Here is a 27,099-nt window from a genome sequence, read left to right as displayed (position 1 = left end):
TAACTTTCCTGGCTTTATGATTATGTAAACTTCATGTAACTATTACTACCTTGGGACATGGTATTAGTAGTAACCTGAGTCTGTGTTCCTAGGCCATGGTCACTCATATTTGGCTAAAGAACAAGAAGTCTCTTATTCCCTATGAAAAATAGCTTTGTCTTTGCATTGATATTTGTGTTTTGTTTGTATTTTTTACAGGAAAACTTAAGTTTGAGGCCTGTATTTTGAGGCATTCAAGAGGCTGAGACTAGGACAGCGAACGCACAAGTTCAAGGACTGCCTGGACTACAGAGTGAATTCAAGGCAAACCTGTGGGATTCAGTGAGACCCCATGAGAAAGTGAAAAATGAGAAATGGGGTAGGAACACAGCTCAGTGATAGATCACTTGCCTAGCATGCACAAGGTCCTAGGTCAATTTCCTTTATAATGAATATATTAACATCATTGCATTTTCTTAATTCCCTTATAATTAAATAATTTCATTCATAAAAAGCTTATTTTTATGTAGACAAATAGATAAAACTATTTTACTTGCTATATCCACTAAAAAGAAAATTGAAACAAATTTTTCTGTTAAAATTTTTAAAAGTACAAGTAAACAGTGTAAGGATATTTGAGAAATCTTAACCTTACAAACATGAAATTTACAAAACTGAAAATGTGAAATAGCCTTTAAAATGAGGGTATTTAAAATATTTAACATTTGTTTGAACTTTTCAAAGTGTTATATGCTATACATTCTGCAAAGAAGTTCTCATTAAATACTATGCCATAAGATTATGATGATTTTTAGAAAACATATAGTAAATTAAGTCATGGAAGAAATGCTTTTAAAATCTTAATTAACATTTCTATTTCCAAATTTGAAATGCGTGAAACTTACCTGACAAAAACCAGAACATTATGACTAAATTCTTTCTTGGATAAAATTGAATCACTTTCAATTAACTTCTTAACACCTGCTGTACTCTCATCTGAATGACATGAGATGAGCTACTGTAAAGTCCAAACTTTACAGCGCTCACCTGGGGCTCCTGTAAAGCGCTATGCCAGCGCCACGAAGCTCTTGTCAATATGAAGTCACTGAAGTCTTACCTCTGGAGTCCCAGTCAATGTGGGTTATGTAGCTGGTGGCTCCTTTGCAGACGCCCACCCGCTTACTGCTCATCACATTGTATATATCTATAAAGCTGTCGTGAGACGCCACAGCTAGGTATTTCCCAGAACCTACAACAGAAACATTTGCTTGGTATTTCCTACCTGTGGAAGGAGATTAACTCTGCAACCAGAGGTAACTCTACTTATCTTTTGGGGGAAATCATTTTTTTTATTTTAAATATTTATTTATTTATTATGTATACAATAGTCTGTCTGTTTGTGTGTCTGCCGGCCAGAAGAGGGCACCAGACCTCATTACAGATGGTTGTGAGCCACCATGTGGTTGCCGGGAATTGATCTCAGGACCTTTGGAAAAGCAGGCAATGCTCTTAACTGCCCTGGGGGAAGTCTTAAGTGTCCAATAAATTATATTATAATCAGATATAAATGTTGATATCAAATGACAATATATTTCTTTAAGAATATTAATAACAAAATGAAGTGAATTTTCTTAGTGTATTGGTGTAGGAGGGTCTTCTTTCTATTTGTAGCTTTCCTTGGTTAAATAAAGAGACTACCTTGGCCTTTTGATAAGACAGCCCTTAGATGGGCGTAGTAGACAGAACAAAATTCTGGGAGAAAGAAAGCAGAGTCAGGCAGACTCCATGGCTCTCCTCTCCGCGACGGATGCTGGTTAGACTCATCCCGGTAAGTCACAGTCAAGTGGCGATACAGATTATTAGAAATGGTCTAAACTAACATGTGAGAGTTAGCCAATAAGAGGCTAGATATAATGGGACAGGCAGTGTTTAAATGAATACAGTTTCTGTGTAATTATTTTGAGTAAAGCTAGCCGGGAGCCAGGTGGCAGGAACACAGCCCGTCACACCTTTTACTACAATATATACATTAGTTCAGTGTATGGAATATTTTATTTTATTTTATTTTATTTTCAATCTTACACAGTCTGACTTCGTTTATTGTTTTTCTGGGGAACAAATCCAGGGCCTCATGAATATAAGCACAAATCCTCTCCCATTAATGACACCTAAGCACTGCCTTCCCATAGAGCTATTTTGGACAGCAAATTTTAAAGAGCCATTTATCTTCCAATTTTGTTACAATCAATCCTTCCAAAAATATTTTGCTAAGTTTAGGAGAGAAATGGACATGAATCGACATAAGAAATGTTGTCTTATCATTAGTAATTTAGTCATTTTAGTCATCATTTTAGTAGACACTGAATCAAAGAAATTGGTAACATAAAACATGCAACTTCAAAAGCATTACTATTTCAAAAAGTAGTTATTTGTCCCCTTTTATTTGCAAATATGAAAACTAAAGTCCACCTAAATTGTCCTGGCCCCAAGTCATTTGGATTGTTAGTGGCATAAGGATTAAGATTAAACAAGACATTTGTACCTGGCAAGCACAGGGCTCTTACACTTCACCCCGCTGCCTGATCAAAGAGTAAAATTCTAGAGCTAGAGAGATGGTCAGCGGTAAGAGTTCTAGCAATGAAAGCATGAGGATTTAAATTTGTATCTTTACACTCATGTAAAAGCTGGGCATGACTACACCCTGTGACCCCAACACTGCTGGGGTCAGAGACAGGAGGACTGTTGACCTTATAGGTAGCCTAGCTTCAGGTTCAGTAAGGTATTACCATAAAGGACTAAAGTGGGTGATGATCGAGCAGGGCACCTAACTCTGTCCTCTACAAGTGTACACACAACACATGCATATACACCACAAACTGAAAAACCACATTCTCTCTCTCTCTCTCTCTCTCTCTCTCTCTCTCTCTCTCTCTCACACACACTCACACATACACACACACACACACACACACACACACAGAGAGAGAGAGAGAGAGAGAGAGAGAGAGAGAGAGAGAGAGAGAGAATGGTCTGAGGTAAAATAAGTTAGAAAATTATTACATGTTGATACATTCACTCACTGACAGGTTGATGCAAATAATCAAATATAATTTCAATGCAATCTCACCAGGTGAAAACTGGATATCTGAAATAATATCTTTTCTGTGGTGAAAGGACACGAGATCCTCTAGAGTGTCTGCATTTGCCATTAAGAAGCTTCCATCATTGAGACCTACAGCTAAAACTTTTCCATCAGGAGAAAAGCAACAGCACCTCCCACCTGAAAGAGAAGGAAAGCAATAGGGAATTTCTTGTCACATATACATGTTTAGAGTATGTGCTTTAAGGGCCTTTAATTATACAGAGGAACCTGTATTTATTATGGCATCAAATCAACATAAAAAAGAAGTCAAGAAATTCTGTTAAAATGTGTTTCTAACCTTAACAAGAATGTATAATTATTAACAGAAAGCTGAAAAAAAAGGAAAATTCTTAACTAATAAAAAGCCAATTGTTGTAGAATATTATTTTAAGGTATGTCACATTACTCTCTGAAACATTTGTTTAACAATGTAAAGGTGTATAGCTTTTATTTATGCTGCATTTGTTTAACTCTGTGAAGCTGTGATTCTTTGACTGTCTGAAACACTTGATGGTCTAATAAAGAGCTAACTAGTCAACAATGAGGCAGGGAAAAGGACAGGAAGGACTGGCAGGCAGAGAGTATAAACAGAAGGCAAAATCTGGAGAGGAAAATGAAGTAAGTTAGAACAAGGAGAGAAGGACATCAGGGGCCAGCGGCCCAGCTACCTAGCAAGCCACGGAGAAAGATATAAAGAAAGGTAAACAGAAATAGAAAAGGAAAAAGTCCAGAGGCAAAAGATAGATGGAATAGTTTAAGTTGAGAAAAGATGGCTAACAAAAAGCCAAGCTAAGGCCGGGCATTCATAAGTAAAACTAAGCCTTCATGTGTGATTTACTTGGGAGCTGAGTGGTGCGCCCCCTAAAGCCAAAAGAGTAAAAAGAGTAAAATAACCAACAACATTTGGAATACCAACATGGGGGTAGAGTAATAGAAAATCCAACTATAGCCAATGACCTAAGTGAAGATTGCGGGTGGGAGGCAAGGGCTATCTTTGTTCTATTAAAACAAAAAGTTTAAAAAATATTTGTAAAAATGCTTCAGAAATTAAAAAGGACATTGGACAATTATTAGTTTAAGCTAGGGAGATCTGTTTCAAAACTCTATATAATATTAATATTTTTTATTATTAATGATGTTACTATTCGTTTTAAAAGAAGTCAGAGTTACACTGATAAATAAAGAAATAATGAGTTTATCCTAACAGCAAGAGCTATGGCAAGCAAAGGCAAAACCCTAAAGCTTTTGGTACTCGCATGCAATCTGAGGGATAGGGTGAAGTTGTAACAGAATGAAAAATCAGACTGCACTGGGAATAAGTAATAATCTAATTATCAAGCACATATCCCTTTAGTTAAGGATGCCTAAAAGAAACTCAGTGGAAGACATGATGAAAGCCATCTGACATGTTAACACTTCTCAGGAGGACAAGCCAGAGATACAGGGGGATGGCAGTATGCGGATGGTGGTTATAAACACGAATCTGGATAGAATTTGTCATGTATTACCAGCCAACCCAAAATCCATACTTCCTTTCCCTGTTTTTTTGGTATTAAAGCAGAATGATATAGATACTTTGTCAGCCAGAATGATTTTTCTACAGCAGGAAGGTCATTAAGAAGTGCCTCTATAGGGGGCTGGAGAGATGGCTGAGCAGTTAAGAGCATTGCCTGCTCTTCCAAAGGTCCTGAGTTCAATTCCCAGCAACCACAAGGTCGCTAACAACCATCTATAGTGAAGTCTGGCACCCTCTTCTGGTGTGCAGGCATACACACAGACAGAACATTGTATACATAATAAATGAATGAATTTTTGACGGGTGTAAAATGGTATCTCATAGTTGTTTTGATTTGCATTTCCCTGATCGCTAAGGATGTTGAGCATGACCTTAAGTGTCTTTTGGCCATTCGAAGTTCTTCTGTTGTGAATTCTCTGTTCAGATCAGTACCCCATTTTTTTAATTGGGTTAATTAGAGTTTTAGTGTCTAGTTTCTTGAGTTCTTTGTATATTTTGGAGATCAGACGTTTGTCTGATGAGGGGTTGGTGAAGATCTTCTCCCAGTCGGAAGGTAGCCTTTTGGTCTTACTGACAGTGTCCTTTGCTTTACAGAAGCTTCTCAGTTTCAGGAGGTCCCATTTATTCATTGATTCTCTTATTGTCTGTGCTACTGGGGTTCTACCTAGGACGTGGTCTCCTGTGCCTATGTCTTGTAGACTACTTCCCACTTTCTCTTCTATCAGGTTCAAAGTGGTCAGGTTAATGTTGAGGTCTTTAATCCATTTGAACTTGAGTTTTGTGCATGGTGATAGATATGGATCTACTTTCATTCTTCTACGGGTTGACATCCAGTTATGCCAGCACCATTTGTTAAAAATGCTTTCCTTCTTCCATTGCATACCTTTAGCTCCCTTATCAAAAATCAAGTGTTCATAGGTTTGTGGGTTAATATCTGGGTCTTCTATTCGATTCCATAGGTCGACTTCTCTGTTCTGATGCCAATACCAAGCTGTTTTCAATACTGTAGCTCTGTAATAGCGTTTGAAGTCAGGGATGGTTATACCTCCGGAAGTACTTTTATTGTATAGGATTGTTTTGACTATCCTGGGTTTTTTGTTTTTCCATATAAAGTTGATTATTGTTCTCTCAAGGTCTGTGAAGAATTTTGATGGGATTTTGATGGGGATTGCATTGAATCTATAGATTGCTTTTGGTAGAATTGCCATTTTAACTATGTTGATCCTTCCAATCAAAGAGCAGGGGAGATCTTTCCATTTTCTGGTATCCTCTTCAATTTCCTTCTTCAAAGACTTAAAGTTCTTGTCCAATAGATCTTTCACTTCCTTGGTTAGAGTTACCCCAAGATATTTTATGCTATTTGTGGCTATTGTGAAAGGTGAAGATTCTCTGATTTCCCTCCCTGCTTCTTTATCCTTTGTGTATAGGAGGGCAACTGATTTTTTGGAGTTGATCTTGTACCCTGCCACATTACTAAAGGTGTTTATCAGCTGTAGGAGTTCTTTGGTAGAGTTTTTGGGGTCGCTTATGTACACTATCATATCATCTGCAAATAATGAGAGTTTAACTTCTTCCTTTCCAATTCGAATCCCCTTGATCCCCTTATGTTGTCTTATTGCTATTGCTAGAACTTCAAGCACTATATTGAAGAGGTATGGGGAGAGTGGACAGCCTTGTCGTGTTCCTGATTTCAATGGAATGGCTTTGAGTTTCTCTCCATTCAATTTGATGTTAGCTATCGGCTTGCTGTAAATAGCTTTTATTATATTTAGGTATGATCCTTGTATCCCCAATCTCTTCAACACCTTTATCATAAAGGGATGTTGAATTTTGTCAAATGCTTTTTCAGCATCTAATGAAATGATCATATGATTTTTTTCTTTCAGTTTATTTATATGATGGATTACATTGATAGATTTGCATATGTTGAACCAGCCCTGCATCTCTGGGATGAAGCCTACTTGATCATAATGGATAATTTTTCTAATGTGTTCTTGGATTCGGTTTGCCAGGATTTTGTTGAGAATTTTTGCATCGATGTTCATGAGTGAGATTGGCCTGTAATTCTTTCTTGGTTGTGTCTTTATGTGGTTTTGGTATCAGGGTAACTGTAGCTTCATAAAAAGAATTTGGCAATGACTCTTCTGTTTCTATATTGTGAAATACATTAAGGAGTATAGGTATTAGCACTTCTTGGAAGTTCTGGTAGAATTCTGCATTGAAACCATCTGGTCCTGGGCTTTTTTTCAAAAATACCAATGATAGCCTATGCTGGAGAGGATGTGGAGTGAGGGGAACACTCATCCATTGTTGGTGGGATGCAAACTTATGCAGCCACTGTGGAAATCAGTGTGGCGGTTTATCAGGAAACTGGGAGTCAGCCTCCCTCAGGACCCAGCAATTCCACTCTTGGGAATATACCCAAGAGGTGCCCTATCATACTACAAAAGCATTTGTTCAACTATGTTCATAGCAGCACTATTTGCAATAGCCAGAACCTGGAAACAACATAGGTGTCCCTCAATAGAAGAATGGTTAAAGAAGATGTGGAACATATACACATTAGAGTTTTACTCAGCGGTAAAAAACAATGACATCTTGAATTTTGCATGCAAATGGATGGAAATAGAAAACACTTTACTGAGTGAGGTAATCCAGACCCAAAAAGAGGAATATGGTATGTACTCATTCATAAGTGGATTCTAGCCATAATTAAAAGTCTTTGCGCCTATTATTCGTGATCTTAGAGAAGCTAAATAAGAAGGTGAACCTGAAGAAAATCATGTAGTTTTCCTCCTGGATATTGGAAGTAGACAAGAGTGCCAGGCAACATTGGGTGCACGGGGCGGGAGTGGATGGAAGGGGAGAGGGTTAGAGAGAAGGGAGTAGGGGAGGATTGGGGAAAGCTTGGGAGATTGGGATGGGGGGGAGGGAGGAAGGATGGATATGGGATCAGGGAAGTATATATCTCAACTAAGGGAGCCATTTTAGGGTTTACAAGAGACTTGATTCTAGAGGGGTTCCCAGGCCCAAGGAGAGATCCCCAGATTGTTCCCTGGACAGCAGAGGAGAGGGTGCCTGAACTAGCCTTGGCCCATAACCATACTGATGAATATTTTGCATATCACCATAGAACCTTCATCTGGTGATGGATGGAGATAGAGACAGAGACCCACATTGGAACACTGGACTTAACTACCTAGGTCCAAATGAGAAGCAGAAGGAGAGAGAACGTGAGCAAGGAAGGCAGCATCAGAGGGAACCTTCACCCGATGATGAATGGAGATTGAGACAGAGACCCACATTGGAACACTGGACTGAGCCCCCAAGGTCCAAATGAGGAGCAGAAGGAGGGAGAACATGAACAAGAAAGGCAGGACTGTGAGGAGTGCGTTCACCCACTGATACAAGGGGACTGATCTAATAATGAGAGCTCACCAAGGCCAGCTGGACAGGGACTGAATAAGCACGGGATCAAACCGGATTCTCTGAATGTGGCCGGATTCTCTGAATGTGGCTGGCATGGGGACTGTCTGAGAAGCCATTGATAATGGCACTGGGACTTGTTTCCTCTGCATATTCTGGATTTTTGGGATCCTAGTCAGTTTGGATGCTCACCTTCCTAGACCTGGAGGGAGGGGGGAGGAACTTGAACTTCCCACAGGGCAGGAAAAACTGACTGCTCTTAGGGCTGGAGAGGGAGGAGGAGAGGGAGTGGGGGGAATGGGAGGGTATTGGGAGGAGGGGCGGAAGTGGAAACTTTTATAAATTAATAAAATAAATAAATAAATATTTTTTTTAAAAAAAGAAGTGCCTCTACAGATAGCGTTCTCCTTTGGGAACGTTCCACAAGCGTTGTCCAGGAATCCCAAACTGCTACTTGACATGACAGAGCTGAAACCTGTTATCCTGTGACCTGAGTCTCAGATCAGGGTTGTGTTGCTTAGTTTGTCAACCAGATACAAGATAGAGTCATCTGAGAAGAGGGAATCTCAAATGAGAAGACGCTGCCATCAGATTGGCCTGTGGGGCATTTTCTTCACTGGTGACTGATGTGAGGGGTGCAGCCCAGCCCACTGTGGGTAGTGCCGCCCTAGTTCTAGGGTGTGGAATCAAGCAGACGAGGAAGACAGGAGAGCGAGTCAGCAAGCAGCACGCCTCCATGGATCCTGCTTCAGGTCCTGCTTTATCATTCCTGATGGAACTCAGCTGTGAGCAGAAATAAAGCCCTTTCTCTCCAGGTTGCTTTTGGTCATGGTCTTTATCACAGTAACAGAAAGCAGACTAGGACAAGAACTGAATTAGATAGGTCAGGACTGCTCTTATTTACATGACTATGATTTGCAGGGCCCTTACTTGCACGGCAGAAATTGTACAACTGGAAATTGCATGTACAATGGGGTTCATATGATCCCAACACTGCAGAGAAGCCAATGTGGACTGCCCTTTTTTACACGGCATGAATTACATGCCAGGAACCTGCACACAACCAACCACACAAGGACTTTAAACTGCAGCCATGTTCCTACAGCCGTATACTGCAGACAGTATTTTAGTTACTGCTCAGTGTGCTGACCTTTACCGCATATTCAATACACTATTCTTATTGCACAATTCCTTCCCCACTAATGTAGTCCCTGGCCCAATACCACAGGAAAAATGCAAGGCCAAAACTTGAAACAAAGAAAGGGACCTTGCTTCTTTCTTCTAGAGCAGTGGTCCAGCAGATGTATTTTCAGGGATTGAGGTGGGGCTGTGGATGACTGTGATGTTAGAGCAGAAACTTTCCTAGACTTCTGGTAAACTCCTTTACCACTGGCAGAAACAAGGCCTTCTCCTTGAAAGAGAACTGAATTTTATCCTGAGGAGGCCACTACTTCCTTTATGTTCATTCCTTTTCCATTGTCCACTGTCCCTTACAGGTACATCTGCTTTCTTCACTTGCTCCTTTTATACCCTCCAGAATCCTCTCTTCTGTCTTTTAGTAATTAACTGCCTTTTAGTAGTTATCACTTTATAACCTTTGGGCTGAGCAGTCTGAGTCCCTGCCAACAGGAAATGAAATATCAGTAATTGAAAACACAGACAAGAACCACAATTAGTCAAGTTCTCTCCGGCTGCTGACTGTTATGACTATCTATCTACTTAAGGCCTTAGGGAGCCCAAGTGGCTCCTCCTATGAACACTGTGCTAATGATGATTACAAAAAGGTGATGTGCAAGAGACTCTGAATGCATAAATCATTTACAGAGAAAAGTAACCAGCTCAGGTTTGAAGTGTTCAGCACAAGTTAGAATCGTTAAAGCTTCCACAGGTTTAAAAGAATTCCTGACACCCAATGGTCCATAAAAATTAAACACAAGTTTAACTTTGGGAGTAAATTATAATGTCAATTTAATAACACAGTCTCACCACATTTCTTTTGTGATAATTGGGAAACTAAATGAGAACTCTGAAATTTTGAATGTGAACATTTGGTTGGACTCTGACAAGATTGAGATCTCAAACTTTTACACAATTCTAAGACTCTCTGCCAATACACATAGTTTGCTTCTTTCTGTATCTGAGAAATATGACCTGGAGCAGCTACTTGTAAAGAAACACTCATCTTTCTGAAGAAATGTCAGAACCACCCTGTGTTGTCTGTCACTAGACTCATAACTTGGGTGAAAATATAGCAGTCTCTAGAGCAGTGGGTCTCAACCTGTGGGTCACAATCCCCTTGGGGCCAAACGACCCTTTCACATGAGTCACATAGCAGATATCCTGCATATCAGATATTTATATTATGATTCATAATAGTAACGAAATTGTAATTATGAAGTAGCAGCAAAAATAATTTTATAGTTGGGAGTCAGCACAACATCTGTATTAAAGGTCAGAGCATTAGGAAGGTTGAGAACCACTGCTCTAGAGCAAAGATGAACAAAAGGAGTTTCATGTTTATAAGCCACAAAATAACCATCAAAATTGTTCAGCTCTGCTATAGCAGTACAGCAGTCCTAGATGACACGGCACAGAGGCAGGGATGTGATCCAATTCAACTTTTCTCTCTGCTGAATGTGGTGGCTCAGTATAACTTTAGTACTGAGGAAGCTGAGGCAAAATGGATATATAGACAGAACAAAACATCCTCTATAACCAGATAGATATTCAGATCAGATATTCAAGCTGATACACGGGTACAAAGCAGGATACAAAAACAGGGAACATTATGGCATCATGAGAATGAAAATGGTCCCCTTGAAGTCTCTTGCAAGCTAAGAATAAAAAATTCCAACACAATGGATCATATTTGCTCTAAAGGCTTTCAACATAGAGACAAGGTTTCTTTTATTCATAAATACTTTCAAATAAGAATGTTAAAATACCAATGAACTAGGTTTAAACCCTAAACCTATATGACCTCAAATAAGGCTTTATTGTTTTCCCAGATTCCTCTGAGAATCTCAAACAGGAATACTGCTTCTATCTTTCTACATCCCTGTGACCTAAGTGTTTACTTTATGGATTATAAACCTGCCATGTCCTTCAGGAATCTCCAGATGATTATAAAGTTTCTTAGCAACTCTTTGTGCATAATAGCTTTAAACTCTCTTAAATGGTATATACAGCTATTGGAAAGACAATGAAGTGTGCCTCTCTTTAAGAAGCAAACATGCTCTTGGGTGTGTCTTTCTTCCCTCCCAACTGCCCTTGTCTTAAGCCCCGTGCTTAAAGTCACACTGAAATCTCTTAATAAAATACAACTCTGCTTCATTCTAGCTCCTCTTGAAAAAAAAAATGTTTTCTGCAGCAGGAAGGTGAAAAGATTTGTGCCACCTATTCGTGTACACTGCTTCCAATTTCCAGGTCTTTCTAAACCTGCTATTTTATATGCCATTTTGTTCCTGACAACAAGGCAGAGACAAAGCTCTCTATATTGATATCCTTGGTAGCCTAAGAAATTATTTTCAGAGACTGCTACTAGGGAAAACCCATGATTCTTGATTTTGATGTAGAAAAATGACAATTATTAAAATGAGCTAACAGATTAAATATTGGACCGGGATGGTTCATCACTAGAGATCTACAGAGATGTGGGGCTACAAGGTGGGGGACATGAAATGAAGGAAGACATGGAATGATAGCAAGAATCCAGAAACAGCAATTCCATAAAAATCCAGAATTGATTATAATTAAAAACTACAACTGCAGGATATAAGAACTGTTGTTTTTCATTTGTTTGTTTTTGAGATGGGGTCTTACTGTACAGCATCGGCTAGCCTGAAACTTTAAGTCACACCAGCTCTATTGAGATTGCAGGTGGTCAGCAGCACACTAAAGCTGTTAACAGGAGCTTTCCAATGTATCATTACAAAAAGAAGTGCAAAAGGCTGGTAAATATTCACAATATATTCATTTCTTAGACTTTAAAGACTGTAAACATTAGGCCATATTGTGTATCTATACTTTTGTTTATTCTCTGATTACTATAAAACTGAGTCATTTGTCAAAAACTTTTCTTATGAGAGCCCACTTCCATCACTGTCTCATAATTAACTCTATGTGACATCAGTAATCTTATTATATTAACATAATCAGTAGTCACAAATACCACCAGGTGTTATGGCTCATACCCTTAATCCCAGCACTCAGGAGACAGAGGTGGATGGATCTCTGTGAATTTGAGGATAGCTAGGAAGGCACAGTGAGATTTTGTCTCAAAAGAGGAAGTTCACACACATCCTTTGTAAATTAGGAAAATCAACTCCCCCTCTTGAACTAATACTGAATAAAGATACTAAGTAAAACTATTTAAATCCACAAGCACAGAATCATAAATTTTGCCTATAACCTAATGCAAAGAAGTACTCCTTGTGAGCATTCAGGCATCTGTACTGGCCTACCCTTGGGGTCCTGACAGGATATATCCTCAGCTACAGCCACTAAGAGCATCTCCTGTGCACATTCACTATGTTCCTTTTTAAAAGGTGAACCGTGTCCACCTCCTATTCTCTCCTCTCTCTCCCTCTGTATGTTTGTGTGTGTTCCTTTCTCTCTCTCTCTGCTTCTCTGCCTTTCTGTCTCCCCCTCCCTTTCTCTCTCCCTCTCCCTTCCTCCCTCTCTTTTCTCTTCTGTTGCTCCTGTTTCCAGAGGCTGGTCTCTTCCCTCCCCTCCTTTTCACTAATAAAAAAAAAAACCCTCCATGTGAACTCGGTTTTGCATGGCATCTTTTCTCTCATAGTGCTTTTTAAAAATTACAATACTCCTAGTGGAAACCACTAGCATTGACAGACAATTTTTCAACATTAACACAGAATAAAAGGTCACAAACTTAGGAAGCATAGAGCAGGATGAATCCAAGTAAACCCAGATACATGCCCAATGCTGTTAAACTACAGAACTGTAAGGAAAAGCAGAAGAGCAGCGGAACCCAAATAATGTCATCTACACCAAGAGCTCCAGAAGCAAATTACAAGAATTCAAAATGAAGTAAACTATCAAAATAAGATCATACTACTGGACCAGAGAGGGCAATACTTCACTCCAAAGGGTATTACATTGTTAAAGAAAAGTTAAGCAACAGTTTAAAAAAAATGAATAAAATCACCCTGCCTTGGACCTCTCTCATGACTCTGCCCTTGGAATGTCATGAGTTCAGCACAAGGGAAATGAAGGAATTTTCACCAATCCTTTACAAGAGGATCTTTGTGAATGTCAGAAGACTGTGACAGCTTAATCTTTGTTCAAGTCTGAGAGCCTCTTACCCTTTTTCAGTTTCCGGACTGCCAACATACAATGACTAGGAGAGAGATCCCATATTCTTAAGGTTTTATCATCACTTACAGTAGCGCAGATGGGCAGATAAGGATGTGTGGCCAAACCCCACACCTCTCCTTCCATGTGTCCCTATAAAGAAAACACAGTTAATCTCAGCGTAACCTGAAAATAAGTGAATTAGATAAGGAACTCCACAGACCAGCTCACCAGTTAAACTGATAAAGAGATCCAAGTTCAGTAAAGCCCTGACATGATTTCAAGGAACTAGAACAAATGAAGGAAAATTTACTGAAGAAAATCTGTTAGAATTTGGTCAATATAGTGATGGCATATGTACTGGATTTCAGTACCTCTTCACTGGTCACAGCTCATCCACATGGAAATCAACACAGACTCTTGCAACCAAGAAACCTAGCTTTGTCCCCAACTCCTGGTTGGAGGGTCAGCTTCCCAGGATAGGCAGCATATAGATCTCTCCACCTGAACCAGCTGCCTGTTGGAGGATAGATGCTTGATGTGCACAGCTGACAAGCATAAACTCCTTTTCCCCCAGTCCCTGTTCCAGATGTCAACTCTACTTCGAGTGAGTGCTACTGAGAATAAAGAAGCCCCATTGGAACTCAAGAAGACCTGAGATCACTGTCTCTTTTTCATTGCATGTATTTACTTTCTAAAGCCTGTAAGACCCAGAAGCCTTCTCTTGTCCTTATACTCAACTCCAGAGCCTGATTCTGAGATTTTGCCTCTGTGCAAACTGACTGGTCTATGTTTTTGATTAGCATACCATCTGAGTTTATGAAACTCTACTGTTCTTGAGAGCACATTTAGAGAGGATTGTTTTCTGTATTCTGCTATAAGGTCAGTTTCTTTATGAAGAGATTAGGGGTTTTTGTTTTCTGGCTTTCTTCTTAAACCATGTGGCACTAATTTACAAATCATTTTATAAAGCCTGAAACCACAACCAGATAAGAAAAATACAAAGCAATAACTCTCTAACCAGGATTACTAAAATCGTCTACAATATATTAACAAACAGAATCTACCACATGTAAAAACAATTATACACTGCAACTAGGAAAGCAAGGCTGTCAATCCTCAAAATCAATTAAGGTAATGAGTGTCACAAAATGAAGATCAAAACACCATGAGCATCTAATAGACACAGAAAAAGAATCTGACAAATCCCTCTTGGCCCATGATTTAAACCACTTAATAAATTAGAAATTAAATCATGATTCCCCAATCTTAGCAAAGAGCATTTGTAAAAAACCTACAATTTCATTATGAAAAACCTACATGCTTATTTTATCATCACTCAGGAAGCTGAGGCAAGAGGATAGCTGCATATTCAAGGCCAGCCTATTCTACATAGTGAGTTCCAGGCAAGCCAGGATAACCTACAAAACTATGTCTCAAAATAAGAAAGGAAGGAAAGGAGGGAGGAAAAAAGGGAGAGAACAAGGAAGGAAAAGAGGGAGGGGGAAAAAGAGGGAAAAAAGGAAGGAGAGGAGAGAGTGAGGGGAGGAGGGAGAGAGGGAGGGAAGAGAGAGAGAGAAGTAGGGAGGGAGGAAAAGGAGGGAGAGAAGAAAGAAACAACAGAGGAAGGGAGGGAATCTCCTTCAGTGAATATCACACTTAGTAGCTGATAGCGTCAAGCTTTACTTAGACCAGGAACAGAAGCAATAATATCTGTTCTCACTGCTTATATTTAGTGTTACAATGGAAGTTTTTGGTGCGGGACAATTCTGTATTCTGTCAATTATGTTTTAAATAAGCGCTGATTGGCCAGTAGCCAAGCAGGAAATATAGGTGGGACAACCAGACAGGAAGTAGAGGCAGGGCAATGAGAACAGGAGGAAGCCCATTCCTCTGCAGTCCTGTCCAGACACCAAAGAAGCAGGATGTGACCTGCCCCGGTGAAAAAGGTACTGAGCCATGTGGCTAACATATACTACAATAATGGGCTAATATAAGATATGAGCTAATACAAAGCCTGAGCTAATGGGTCAATCAGTTTATAATTTATGAAGACCTCTGTGTGATTTTCCTTGGGAAGTTCACTGAATGTGGGAACTGGGCAGGACAGAAACCCCAACAAAGCAGACCCCTCATGTTACAAGTTTTAGCCAGGGCAACTAGCCAAGAAAAAGAAGTAACAGCCACCCAGAACTGACACAAGGAAGTGAATCAATTATTTACTGATGACAAGATCTTGTATCTAAAAAATTATAAAGAATCTACTGCAACATTAGAACTAATAAACAAAATTAGCAAGTCTAAAGGACCTAAGTTTCCATTCATGGGCTGTGTACAAAATCAACTGTTCTATGCACTAGCAAAGAATGATCTGAAAATAAGATAAGAAAATCCTGTTTAAAACAGCATCAAAAAATAGGAAAAAGCTTTTAATAAGGCTACACAATGAAAACCACAGAAACTTGCTCACAGTGCTTAGAGATCTTAGTGACTTAAGAGCTATTTCGTGTTCATGAGAACTTGCCCCCATTAGGACAGATCCCCAGACTGATCAACAGACAGTACTACTACAAACACTGTTGTCTTAACATCCTGTTAGGGATACACGTTCCTATATATAATATAGGAATATAATAATAAAAATTATATTAATTTTTAGTTAATATAAATTTGTGTTTTCTATATTTCTATCATGGACAGTGTATCAACACTTTCTTCTTTATTCTTATTTTCCTTTCTAGGTACTTTTTAAAGAGAAGATTATGTAAAAATCTTATCAAAGTATGGATTATAATCATACAGAATCTATAATTTATTTAGATCTCTTATATATTTATTAGACTATTTTATTAACTATTAAAATGTAATAGTTTTCTTAGAGCAGGTCTTCCATATTTTAACTCTAAAATTCCCAATTATTGGAATAACCAATGGGAAGGATCAGACACACCCGCAAGCCTGACAATCTGATTTTGATTACTAGACCCCATGGTGAAAGACGAGAACTTAACACCCCAAGTTGTCCTCTGACTTCCACACACCTGCCATGTGCATTGTTCCCCAAATCAATGAATACATGTAAAAATAGTAAAAAAGAAAATACTAATATTGTATAGTTTTATTTTATGAATAGTATTTTCAGTAATATTTTATTTGTATTGATAGTATAAAGAAATACAACTAATTTCTTTATGTTCATTTTTAAACTCATATTACAGAGGCTCTCTCAGTTTTAATTTCTTAATTTAATATCCAAGGCACACAGTTGTTACAGCTGAAATTCCTACTGCTTTGCTTATTTCCAACAATTAAACCTTTTCTTGACTAGTCTCACTGGACTCACTAAGCTTTTACCACACGCTTAGATAATAACAGCCAAGGCAAAGCTATTAGGAATCACCATGTAAGGAAGTGAAAAAGACATTAAAATTTTACCTTATAATAAACATAAAAATAATAATAAAATAATAATAATATGATGGCTTGGGGTGTGACTCAGTGGTAGAATATGTATGTATTCAGCATGCATGAGACCCTGGCCTAAATTCCTAGCACATTTTCCAAAAAGATGTTTTGAGAACAATTTTACTTAGGAGGCCATTAGGACAGCACCACACTTTAGGTGCTATGTAAGCATCCTGAAAGCCAACATAAACACTAATATGAAACTAGATATTTTGCCAAACAGAAGCCATCAATGGACTCTAATCAGAGAATCTGACAATTACAAACTGCCAATAATGTCAAGCTAAGGTTTAACAATTCTAACCAAGTGGATCTCTGTCTTTTGCACCGAACTGCCAAGAGCTTGCTCCTATACTGAGGCACATCTCCCTGGATTCCTCTGATTCTGAGTGTGGTTCACTGCACAAATACTTTAGTACTCAAATAAGCCTATTTAGTTTGTTTTATCTAAAATTTCCTCTCTCTTTTACATATTTTCATTTACTCTTTGAGAATGTCATGCACACAAACAATGTATTTTGATGTTTATCTCCTCTCCAACTCTTCTCACCTCCCCACCCCACACAATTTTTTTGTCAACAGATATCATTTATGATTTCTAAATTTTTTTCTGTGAAAAATTAAAAAGTAATTATTCTGTATTCACGTTTAAGAGTATTTTTAGGGGGCTGGAGATGTGGCTCAGAGGTTAAGAGCATTGCCTACTCTTCCAGAGGTCCTGAGTTCAATTCTTAGCAACCACATGGGGGCTCACAACCATCTGTAATGGGGTCTGGGGCCCTCTTCTGGCCTGCAGGCAGATACACAGACAGAATATTGTATACATAATATAAATAAATAAAAAGAGTATTTGTAGTAATACCATCTGAGTTCTCATAAACAGGTGAAGTACCATGATTAGCCAGGTATGTAACGAATGACCCAAGGGGGAATATCATGAGTGCAAGGCCAATTAGAGTTACATAGACACACACTCTCCCCATCACACACACACACACACACACACACACACACACACACACACACACACCAGTAACCTCATAATAACTTCAGTATGTTTTTATTTCAAAGATATATTATGTAGGTGAAATTAATAAGCTATTATTAATACACATTTTACCTTTTACACAATCTCATTCACAGGGTATTAACAATAAAGCACCAGCTAGGCAGTGGTGGCACACGCCTTTAATCCCAGCACTCAGGAGGCAGAGGCAGGATTTCTGAGTTTGACTCCAGCCTGGTCTACAACAGCTAGTTCCAAAACAGCAAGGACTGTTACACTGTTACAAAGAGAAACCTTGTCTCCATAAAACCTAAGAAGAAATCTTCTTAGATTCCAGTTCCAAGAAGAGATTCAATGCCTTAATGGAAAATTTAGGGTAGAGATGATGGTCTTTTAGCCAGCTGCAAATGAAGAAGTAATACGGGGGTGGGGGGACCTTGTCTCGAAAAAACAAAACAAAACAAAAACAAAAACCCCAACAACAACAAAGATACAATAAAGCACCAAATAAAGCATGAGCAGTGCTCTGTGTGTACTCTTTGGTGTCCTAACAAGAATGAAGAAGAGAATTAAAGAAATATGCCTGTATTAAGAAAGGAGGCAGAAACAAGAGCAGGGGCAAGTCGATCTCCAAGATTCTGAGTCTACACAGCAAGTTCCAAACCACAGTGAGACTCAGTTTTTGAAAAAAGGTTATTTCTGAATTTCCACTAGCTTCTTTTCACTGATAAATACTTTCAGTAACACAATTTTAGTATATAGTCATGCTCTCCTTTTCCACTTCTGTAAGCTATAAGCTTAAGACATACTTAACCAAAGAGTTTCAGAAAAATAAATATCCCATGTTTAACAAATGCTCCCCAAAAAGTAAAATGAAACATGAAATAAACCTCTAAATCAAATATATTATAACTAGCTTTTGTCCCATTGATTTAATAATCAGTGATAAAGTTTTACCTAAATATTGGCAATAATTCTACATGAGAACAATTTATTGATTATGTCTAATCACTGAACTAATTTTCTGTTTATATTAACATTAAGAAATGTTTCCCTAACTCATTTTGCATTGTTTTCAGCAGTGTCAATTTTGCTTCTCATATTCTGAATGAAAACATGAACTTCAAAGGAAAAAGTGCATATCAGTATTTAAAGTACCTGGACCAAAAGTGTTATTGGGCCACTTTTATCCACTTCTAATATTTCACCATTCTTTGTGCCAACTAAAATATGACCGTGTCCTAATGATATGGCACGTATAGATGGATTATCTTCCAAGAGCAGACCTGAAATGTTAAATAGAAAAGTTCTTGTAGGTATGAAGTTAAGATAATTCCAGAATTGACATTTTCCAACTGATGCTATTTGGGTAGTAAAAATCACATTATGAAGTTGTCTTTTTATATTTAAGAAATTCTAGTAATACACTATTTTCTTTAATCATTCAACTTGTTAATCTCAGAATAAGCATAACAACATAGAATTCTGTTCTATCCAGATCCCACACTACCATTCTGATAACTACTTCTTTGCCTCATACATTAGCAAATCATCTTCTTTCTGTTTCCCTTAGGTTAGTTATAAAATCCAAGCCAGGAATTCTAATTCAGTGTAAGATATATCTCTTCCCCTGGGGTGTCCTAGGCAGTCTTCAGTAATGTATTGGCAAGCATGGCAGATCTAGTGCTTGCAACAGATCTTGTGTGAGGAGGTTATTAGAAAAGGAGAATTTAAGAAGGCAATTAAACTTCCTAAAGAAGGAAGTGAGGATGAAGTCATTTAGAATAAATCCTGTTTGAGATCTGAATAGTGAGCATGTGGTTCTGTCATTGGAGAGAGTAACAAACTCTAGGAACAAGTAAAAGCTTGCAGAAAGACTTCATGATTGGTGGGACTGTGGCATCATCCCTAATAGGAAGAAATGAGCAAATAAAAGACAATGGAAGACCTGCACGGCTAGAGAGGAGATCAGCACAGGTCTCTCCTTCCACTGTGGGTTCCAGGGACTGAACTCAGGTTGTCAGGATTGAGAGGTAAACTCAAAATGCAGCCTGACAGCAAGCTCTTGAATGCCGATAAATGCAAAAGTTAAATGTTAAGGGCATCATAGTTCGTATTTCATCAAGTACACAGAGAAAGGAATAGGATGATTCTGGTATCTAGTTAAGTGATTTCTATGCAATTCTAATGCTCATCAAAAAAAGGAAATATATTTCTTGTGTTCCACTTCAGTGAACGAGCATATTGATGAATAATTAGTCTTTTCCTGAACAATAGACTAAATGTGAAATCACCTTTAGATCCTGGAGCTAAATCAGCTCTTTTTATAGCATAGGTTTTAAGACATCTTTCAAAGGAATCATCCCAAAGGGCTACTACACCGTCTTTTCCTCCAGTTACAAATCCCTATAAAAAACAAAGAGTCCCAGTTAGTAAAGACCAAAGTTTGTCAAAAACAATTACCTGCTTTATATTGAAAAAAACTATAGAGAAAAGAATGTAGATGAAAGTCATAGCTTCTGAGTAACAGGGATTAGTATAAGCATTTATTATAGTTCCCAAACATCAACACAGAATCTATAAAGATATTTATAGTGATAACAGGATAGGATGCCAAAAGACCAGTTTCTAAAGTGGGTGATGAGCTATGACTGCCACTTTCAGCAATCACACATCCTTCCAAAGTCTCCTACTTTACCCTGGAAAAGAAAGAACAGCAACGGTACTGAATAGCATCTGATTATACAGAGAGCACTTAGCATAATGTTGACACATAGCAGGGCCTTAATATAGTAAGGTTTCATTTTCCTTTCTTTCATAATAAAAATTTGGGCAACTGTTGCAGGTTGGCCCTCTCCTTCCACCACGGGTGCCAGGGGCTGAATCCAGGCTGTCAGACTTGTGCAGTGAGTATTTTACATGCTGATCCATCTCATCAGCCCTTTCTTTCGTTCTTTCTTTTTCTTTTTGAAACAAGTCTCTGTTTATAGTCCAGGCTAGCCTCAAACTTCCAATTCTCCTGAGTGCTGAGATTACAGACATGAGTCACCACTTCTAGCAAAAGCTTTTTGTTTGTTATTTTTATTTTTAGACAAGGTCTCTTGTAGTTCAGGCTATCCTTGAACTAGTTATTCATCCAAAGATGACTTTGAACTTATGATCTTCCTTCATTCATTTTCTGAGTCCTGGGGTTACAAGCATGTGCCACTATGTGACATTTAAAACATGTTTTTATGCAGCATACCTATCTCATATCATATTTAGGGATTTGTAAAGAAAGAAAAACACAGACAATAGTTGGGTAGCCAAGTACAAACCAGTGTTCCTTCTATGATAACTGTATTTAACTTAAAATTACTTTAGGTTACTTACTTTCTCCAATGCATGCATACTGAACACTGGCCCATCATGGGCTTTAACTGTTTTTACAAGAAAGACATCTCTCCAGATGCACACATCTCCTGTGGATGTTCCAGAAAAAGCCATCTCTTCAGTCCATCCATACACTGCACACATCATCGTGTCATTTTTCCCCAGAGAGCCTATGTAGCCTCTTCTTCCAATTAATCCTCCCCCTGATTCATAAAAAACAAATGTGAAAGTGTTGCTTTCAAAATGTACACAGTATCAAATAAATATAAACTTGAGATAAAATAGCATGAGAATCCAGTTTAGCTCCACTTCAACTAATAATTTGTCCAAAACCATGCAAGCAAAAGGTTAGATAAGACTTAAAGAAGACAGGAATTACTTTTGCTTGTCTAATGAACTCTGGGGATCTGACCTCTGAAAATATGGAAGATTGAAAATACACATCAAACCTTAACATTTATCCACTTATGATTCAGTTCCAAGGCGATTAGATAATGTTACGAAAAAATGTTACTCAACTAAAAATTTTTAAGATATATATTTACTTTATTTTTTCTTTTTTATAATTGAAGGGAGTCTGTGACAAGTTAATTCTTTATGGGCATTTGTATTTTGCTTATATGTATGTATACCTTTGCACTGCGTACATGCAGTGCTCAAGAGGTCCAGAAGAGGGCGCTGGATCCCCTACCAGTGAGCAGTCTTGTGGGCGTTTTAAACTTGGGTCCTTTGGAAGAGTAGCAAGTGCTCTCAACCACTGTGCCATCTTTCCAGCTGCTTAGTATTTACTTTCTTTAAATCTCTTATTTCAAACAAATATGTAGATAAGGGATGTGAGCATGCATATGTGTGCATGTGTGTGTGTGTGTGTGTTCTCAAGTACTACTCAGTAGGCATTTTCAGTTCTAAGTAATATGGCCAAATGAAAAGCTTGTTTAAAGCTTGGGAAATGAAACCCTAAGTTCTATTCACTTCATAATTGTAAACACTATGATTTATTTAGTCTCTGGTACAGCATTCAATACAAATATGAACCATTACTTCACGTCCCATATAACTCACAACTTGGAAGTCAGGTGAATTTGGGAAATGTTACCACAAAGTTTGGTGTTTTCTGATGTTTCACTTCTTACACTTAAGCATTTTCTCTGAAAGTTTTCAGTTCATTGAGATTTCAATGCCACATTGCTAACATAAATATACTATTCTACTTGAAAAAGAGGTGTTTTTAATGGCAAAAGGAAGTTTATTCCAAATTTGTGATTTATAGTTACAAATGACTAAAGCAACAGTATTTCTGTATTACTTTATAGCATACAAGGCACTTTTATGAATTTTTTAAATTTTAGTTTAGACTATAAAAGGGAGAAATCTGTACATTAACTGATTAATCCCACAGGTTAAAGCACCTTTTTTTAAAAAATGTACCAAGACAAGAGCATCCTTTAAAAATAAAACTTTTTCTTTTAGATGGTGGTGATCAACCAGAGCCTGAGAAATGCTAGGAATGCATTCTACCCCTGACCTATGACCCCTCCCACCCATGAGGTTATCTTGGATAATGTTGGATTTACAGAAAGATGTAAAATAACAGTGTTTCTGCATAATCCGTTATCCAGTTTCCCTAAATACTAACATATTAACATCACTGTCCCTTTGTCAAGACTAAGAAACCAACATCATTTACACAGTGCCATTAATTTGAACATCAGGCCTTATTCAGATTTTAGCTTTCTAAAAACTTTCCTTCTCTATCCCAAGATCCAGTCCAGCACACCAATTGTACTTAGCTAAATTACTTTAAAAGTAATGGTTTTTAGCATTTTAAAAGAGTTAAAAGGAACATTTCCTTACCCGCTCTACGCCAAAACTTCATGTGTTTAATCCCAGCTGTAATTAGTTTATCAGACACATAGGGGTTCATCTTCACAACAAAAATCTTATCTTTACTGCCTCTGAAATGAACCAGAATGCTTTAGTTCTGTAGAGAATCGATCTCAAGACAACCCACTTCGTAGCTAGAACCTTCCACCCTCTAGACAGTTGTTTTCTGCTAGTCTCTGGCATTCAGGCTGTGAAATCATTCATTTGTACATTTGTCACCATGTAGGTTAACCTGCTCAGCAGATTCTCTAGACAGGATAACAGTGAAAACAGAACTTCACTTAGATAGTACCCATGAGACTCACTGTACTGTGCCTGGAGAATGCTGTCTATGACCGGAATTAAAGAAATTTTGAAACAGCAATTCATGACAATTTAGCATACCCTTGAATGTTCCTTTTAGTACATGTTTTTGGGGAAAAAAGGTATTTATTCTATAATATATGTGTCAGAAGTGAGAGGACAACTTGCAGGGATCATTTCTCCCCTTCCAGGATACGGGCCCTGGTGATCAACTGAGGTTACGTTTGGTGCCTCTACCCACTGAACCATCTTACCAGCCCCTCAAAGTTCCTTTCAACTACTGTATCCTTAAATATCATCTATATACTCTGCAAAAGTATTCATATTTTAAGTATTTTCACATCTCTCTTTGAGGGAGTAACAAACTTAAAATGTAACCTCCAACACTGTTAGCTACTTCTCCCTTCAAAGCACTGTCAATGTTTTATTATAAACCAAATCACGCTCAGTTTAGAAGACAGAAATGAAGAAAAATACTAGAAAAACATATAATTTCTTTTTTGATATATGTACATATTTCTCAATAAAATGTATGAGCATTTTACCATTCTTCCAAGTTGGTATATAATAGTCTTTAATAGAATACACTCTTTGTTATTGCAAATTGAAATAGTAATTTCCAATGTCCTATTAAGGCACATTAAAAATGGGTACACAGGGGTTAAACCTACAAAGAAATAATAAAATCATTTATCTTTTAGCTTGATTATATTTATTTAAAGGTAATAAAAGCTGATAATCATAAAAATCTTACATATTAGCTTGACTTCAAAAAAGTGCAGTACATGGAAACATTAGGGTTTTACCAGCACGGTAAGGGTTCTCCCTACCTTGCCACTGAAAGTTTCTCCCCTTTCTTCCAGTCCCACAGTACAATGGTGTGGCTGTCATCTATTCCAACTGAAGCTAGGCGTTTCCCATCGGCTGTGACAACCAAAAAGATGAGATTCTGAAGCCAAAACCATTTAATGTGTTTTCTAGAGCCATGGGCTCTCATTTGAATAGGCCCTCCATCCTAAGTCTCACATGCTCAGCTCCCAGTATGATGATGTAAGATGACAGAACAGTCAAGATATGGGCCTGGTGTGAGGGGATTAAATACTTAGTGCTCTCCCCTAAAAAAGGTATAATGCTCTCTCAGGAAGACTTAGCTCTATTGTAATGGTTGTTATAATAAAAACAACCCTTAAATCTCCCTGGCTTCCTAACATGTTATCTTTTCCTTTTGCACTCACTAATGCAAGTGTTATAGTCTGGAGGGAAAAGTATCCTGGCCTGTCGGGAAGTCTGGCTGTACCTACAGCTGTGAAGGGAAGGTATTCTGGATACCTATGACTCTGGAGGGAAAGGTATCCTGACTATCAGTGATCCACTGGGTAGAAGTATCAAGTTCTTTCTGTTTTTGAAGATCCATTTGGAGTTGTTAAATCCTATCTTTCACTACACTTGATTGGTTGACACAGAAACAATATTCTTCTCCAAGAAAGAGACAAAGACCACCTCTCTCTGCTATTAGTAAATCTAATCCTTTCTAATTTTGTAGTACTATGGTGGCCAGCAAGTCTATTTATGCCTGAACGGTAAAGAGCTACCTGTTGGAAATCCTGGATGAGATGCAAAGAAAGCTGATGGTAATCAGCTAAGGAAGTAGTCACTCCTGCTGCTCCAGTGGCCACACCTGCAGTTATGGCCAAGGTGGCCAGAAAGGGTGTGACCTGGACTGCTCTTTTGTTATGCTGTGCCAGTATGGGCTTGGTGGTGGGAATTGGCAAGGGTTTTTCACAAGGTACCACCCCTAATTTAGAAAATAGGAACACCAGGGCACAAGTCCCAGACCACCTAGCAGGTAAGCAGTGATAAATTTGAGTACCACAGAGAATCAAGGCATTGTGAATTCTGGACATGGGGTTGGGTGATAGTACTAAGGGTAATGATATTATTGCAGTCTGTAGAATCCAGAGTGCTCATAAGGTGTGTTCCTGAGGAGTTAAAGCAGTCTGTGATACTGAAGATAAGAAGAATGTGAGAGAGATAAGGGGTGGCAGCAACATTTGACTCTAAGCAATTAATAAGTAGTAAGGTGAGAGAATTTAATAAAACAATGGGTGAGGCCACACATGGTGGTTGCCAGTTTGACCCTGGAGGGACACATAACCAGCGTTTTCCAAAGAGGTCAGACTGAGTATTATTCAATAGCCAAGAGATTGTGTGATGGGGGAGTGGGATCAATATCACCAAAAAAGAGTGTTATTAAGAATACAGGGATCTTCAAGGAGCTTTGGACCACTTCTTCTAATGTGTTCATACCTAGGAGTTAAGAGAGTAGGATGTGTACCCTCTGCATTTTGAGTATATCTGTTAGGTGAATGTGATAAATGCTTACCGATGAATCCCATTTTCCATCTGGGCTGCCCTGGATCATTAACTATGATGTATAAAGATTCCCTGTTCTTTATAAAGGCAGAGTGTTTTTCTGAATATGCATTATGTCTCTTATAGGACCAATAAGGACAGCCTCCTTAGGTTTCTGGCCTGTGCTGACATTAATCTCTAGTTTGATCACAGAGAGCAGGCATAGGGGACAGGTGCCCTAGCAATCCATTTTGGTGTTATAGGGATAAGTATCTCTTTTTTGGCAACCTATTGGTGAGCAGTCTCAAGACTCTACTACATGAGTGGTCTGGTTGAACTGCTGGATATATTATGCTTCCTGAACCTCAAATCTCCACAGACAGCGTCCGCTAGCTATAGGAGTAAGTGGAAAGAAATAGGAGGAGAAGAAGTAGGGCACAACCCAATAGGATTAGGCTTGAGTCTTGACAGGTGTATGAGGTCTCATTCTTCTGAGAATGGAGGCTGGTAGTCTGTATATAGCTTTAGGGATTGTCCCTTTACTAATTGATAGGCATGGTAAGAGCTATTAATTCAGCCTGCTGATTTATGGTTTTGGCTGGAAGGGTCTGTGCTTCGACAACTATGGTGTCTGAAGCCATAGCATATACTGCTTTATGTACTCTTTCACTCCCATCATGATGCTGTCTGTTATGTTGTGACACAGCCAAAAAGACTCTTGCCACAAGTAGAATCAGTGGAATCACTTGACTTGAATTTTCAGTTTCTATAACTGAGCTATCTAGGTCTCTGCTTTTATTAGGACTCACCTTAAGGTGTTTTGTTATAGCAATGGAAAATTTTCACTAATATAGTATAGGCTATAGCACTATACTTAAAACTTGAAAAAGTAATGTATACAGCCATGAAATGAATCAGAACTTAGAAGAGAGCGGTGTGTGTGTGTGTGTGTGTAAGTCGAAGGACAACTATATGAAGGTGGTTCTTTCCATCCACCTTCATGCGAGTTTTAGTGATTGAACTCAGGTTGTCAGGCTCAGGCAGAAAGTAATTTTACTCATAGAGGCATTTTCCAAGCTGGGATAATGGGTTTTTGAATTATTACCATACTTGACCTAAGTTACTTTATGTATTCATCAGGTTGAGAAGAGGAAGGCTGGGGGCGGGTAGGAAATGTATAAAAAGATGGATATCCTAAATATTCTGTGAGGTAATTAGCACATAATATATGCCTGTATCACAACATCATATTAGAGCCTGGGGGTAGTTCAATGCTAGAGCACTTGTTTGGTATATGTAAAGTCTTAAGATTCATTGCTGGCACCACACACATTAATCACC

At 38.3% G+C, this 27,099-nt stretch overlaps 1 protein-coding gene across 2 annotated transcripts in view; it reads right to left on the bottom strand.

Annotated features, from left to right (window-relative positions):
• The window catches only part of Eml5 (EMAP like 5), a 140,891-nt gene that overhangs the window by 48,855 nt on the left and 64,937 nt on the right, over nt 1-27,099 (bottom strand). For both annotated transcript variants that reach the window (XM_087911581.1, XM_087911580.1), the window contains exons 16-23: nt 24,237-24,330; nt 23,074-23,174; nt 21,220-21,422; nt 20,142-20,253; nt 19,006-19,133; nt 13,388-13,529; nt 3,107-3,259; nt 1,097-1,228 (exon numbers count right to left, since the gene is read on the bottom strand). In XM_087911581.1, the coding sequence (XP_087767707.1) occupies nt 1,097-1,228; nt 3,107-3,259; nt 13,388-13,529; nt 19,006-19,133; nt 20,142-20,253; nt 21,220-21,422; nt 23,074-23,174; nt 24,237-24,330 (1,065 nt within the window). The remainder of the gene's footprint in view (nt 1-1,096; nt 1,229-3,106; nt 3,260-13,387; nt 13,530-19,005; nt 19,134-20,141; nt 20,254-21,219; nt 21,423-23,073; nt 23,175-24,236; nt 24,331-27,099) is intronic.

The sequence above is a fragment of the Myodes glareolus genome, chromosome 11, assembly GCF_982192425.1.
Source record: "Myodes glareolus chromosome 11, mMyoGla1.1, whole genome shotgun sequence".
Lineage (NCBI taxonomy): Eukaryota > Metazoa > Chordata > Mammalia > Rodentia > Cricetidae > Myodes > Myodes glareolus.
Note: the sequence above shows the minus strand (reverse complement) of the source record. Positions and strands in the feature narration are given on the sequence as shown.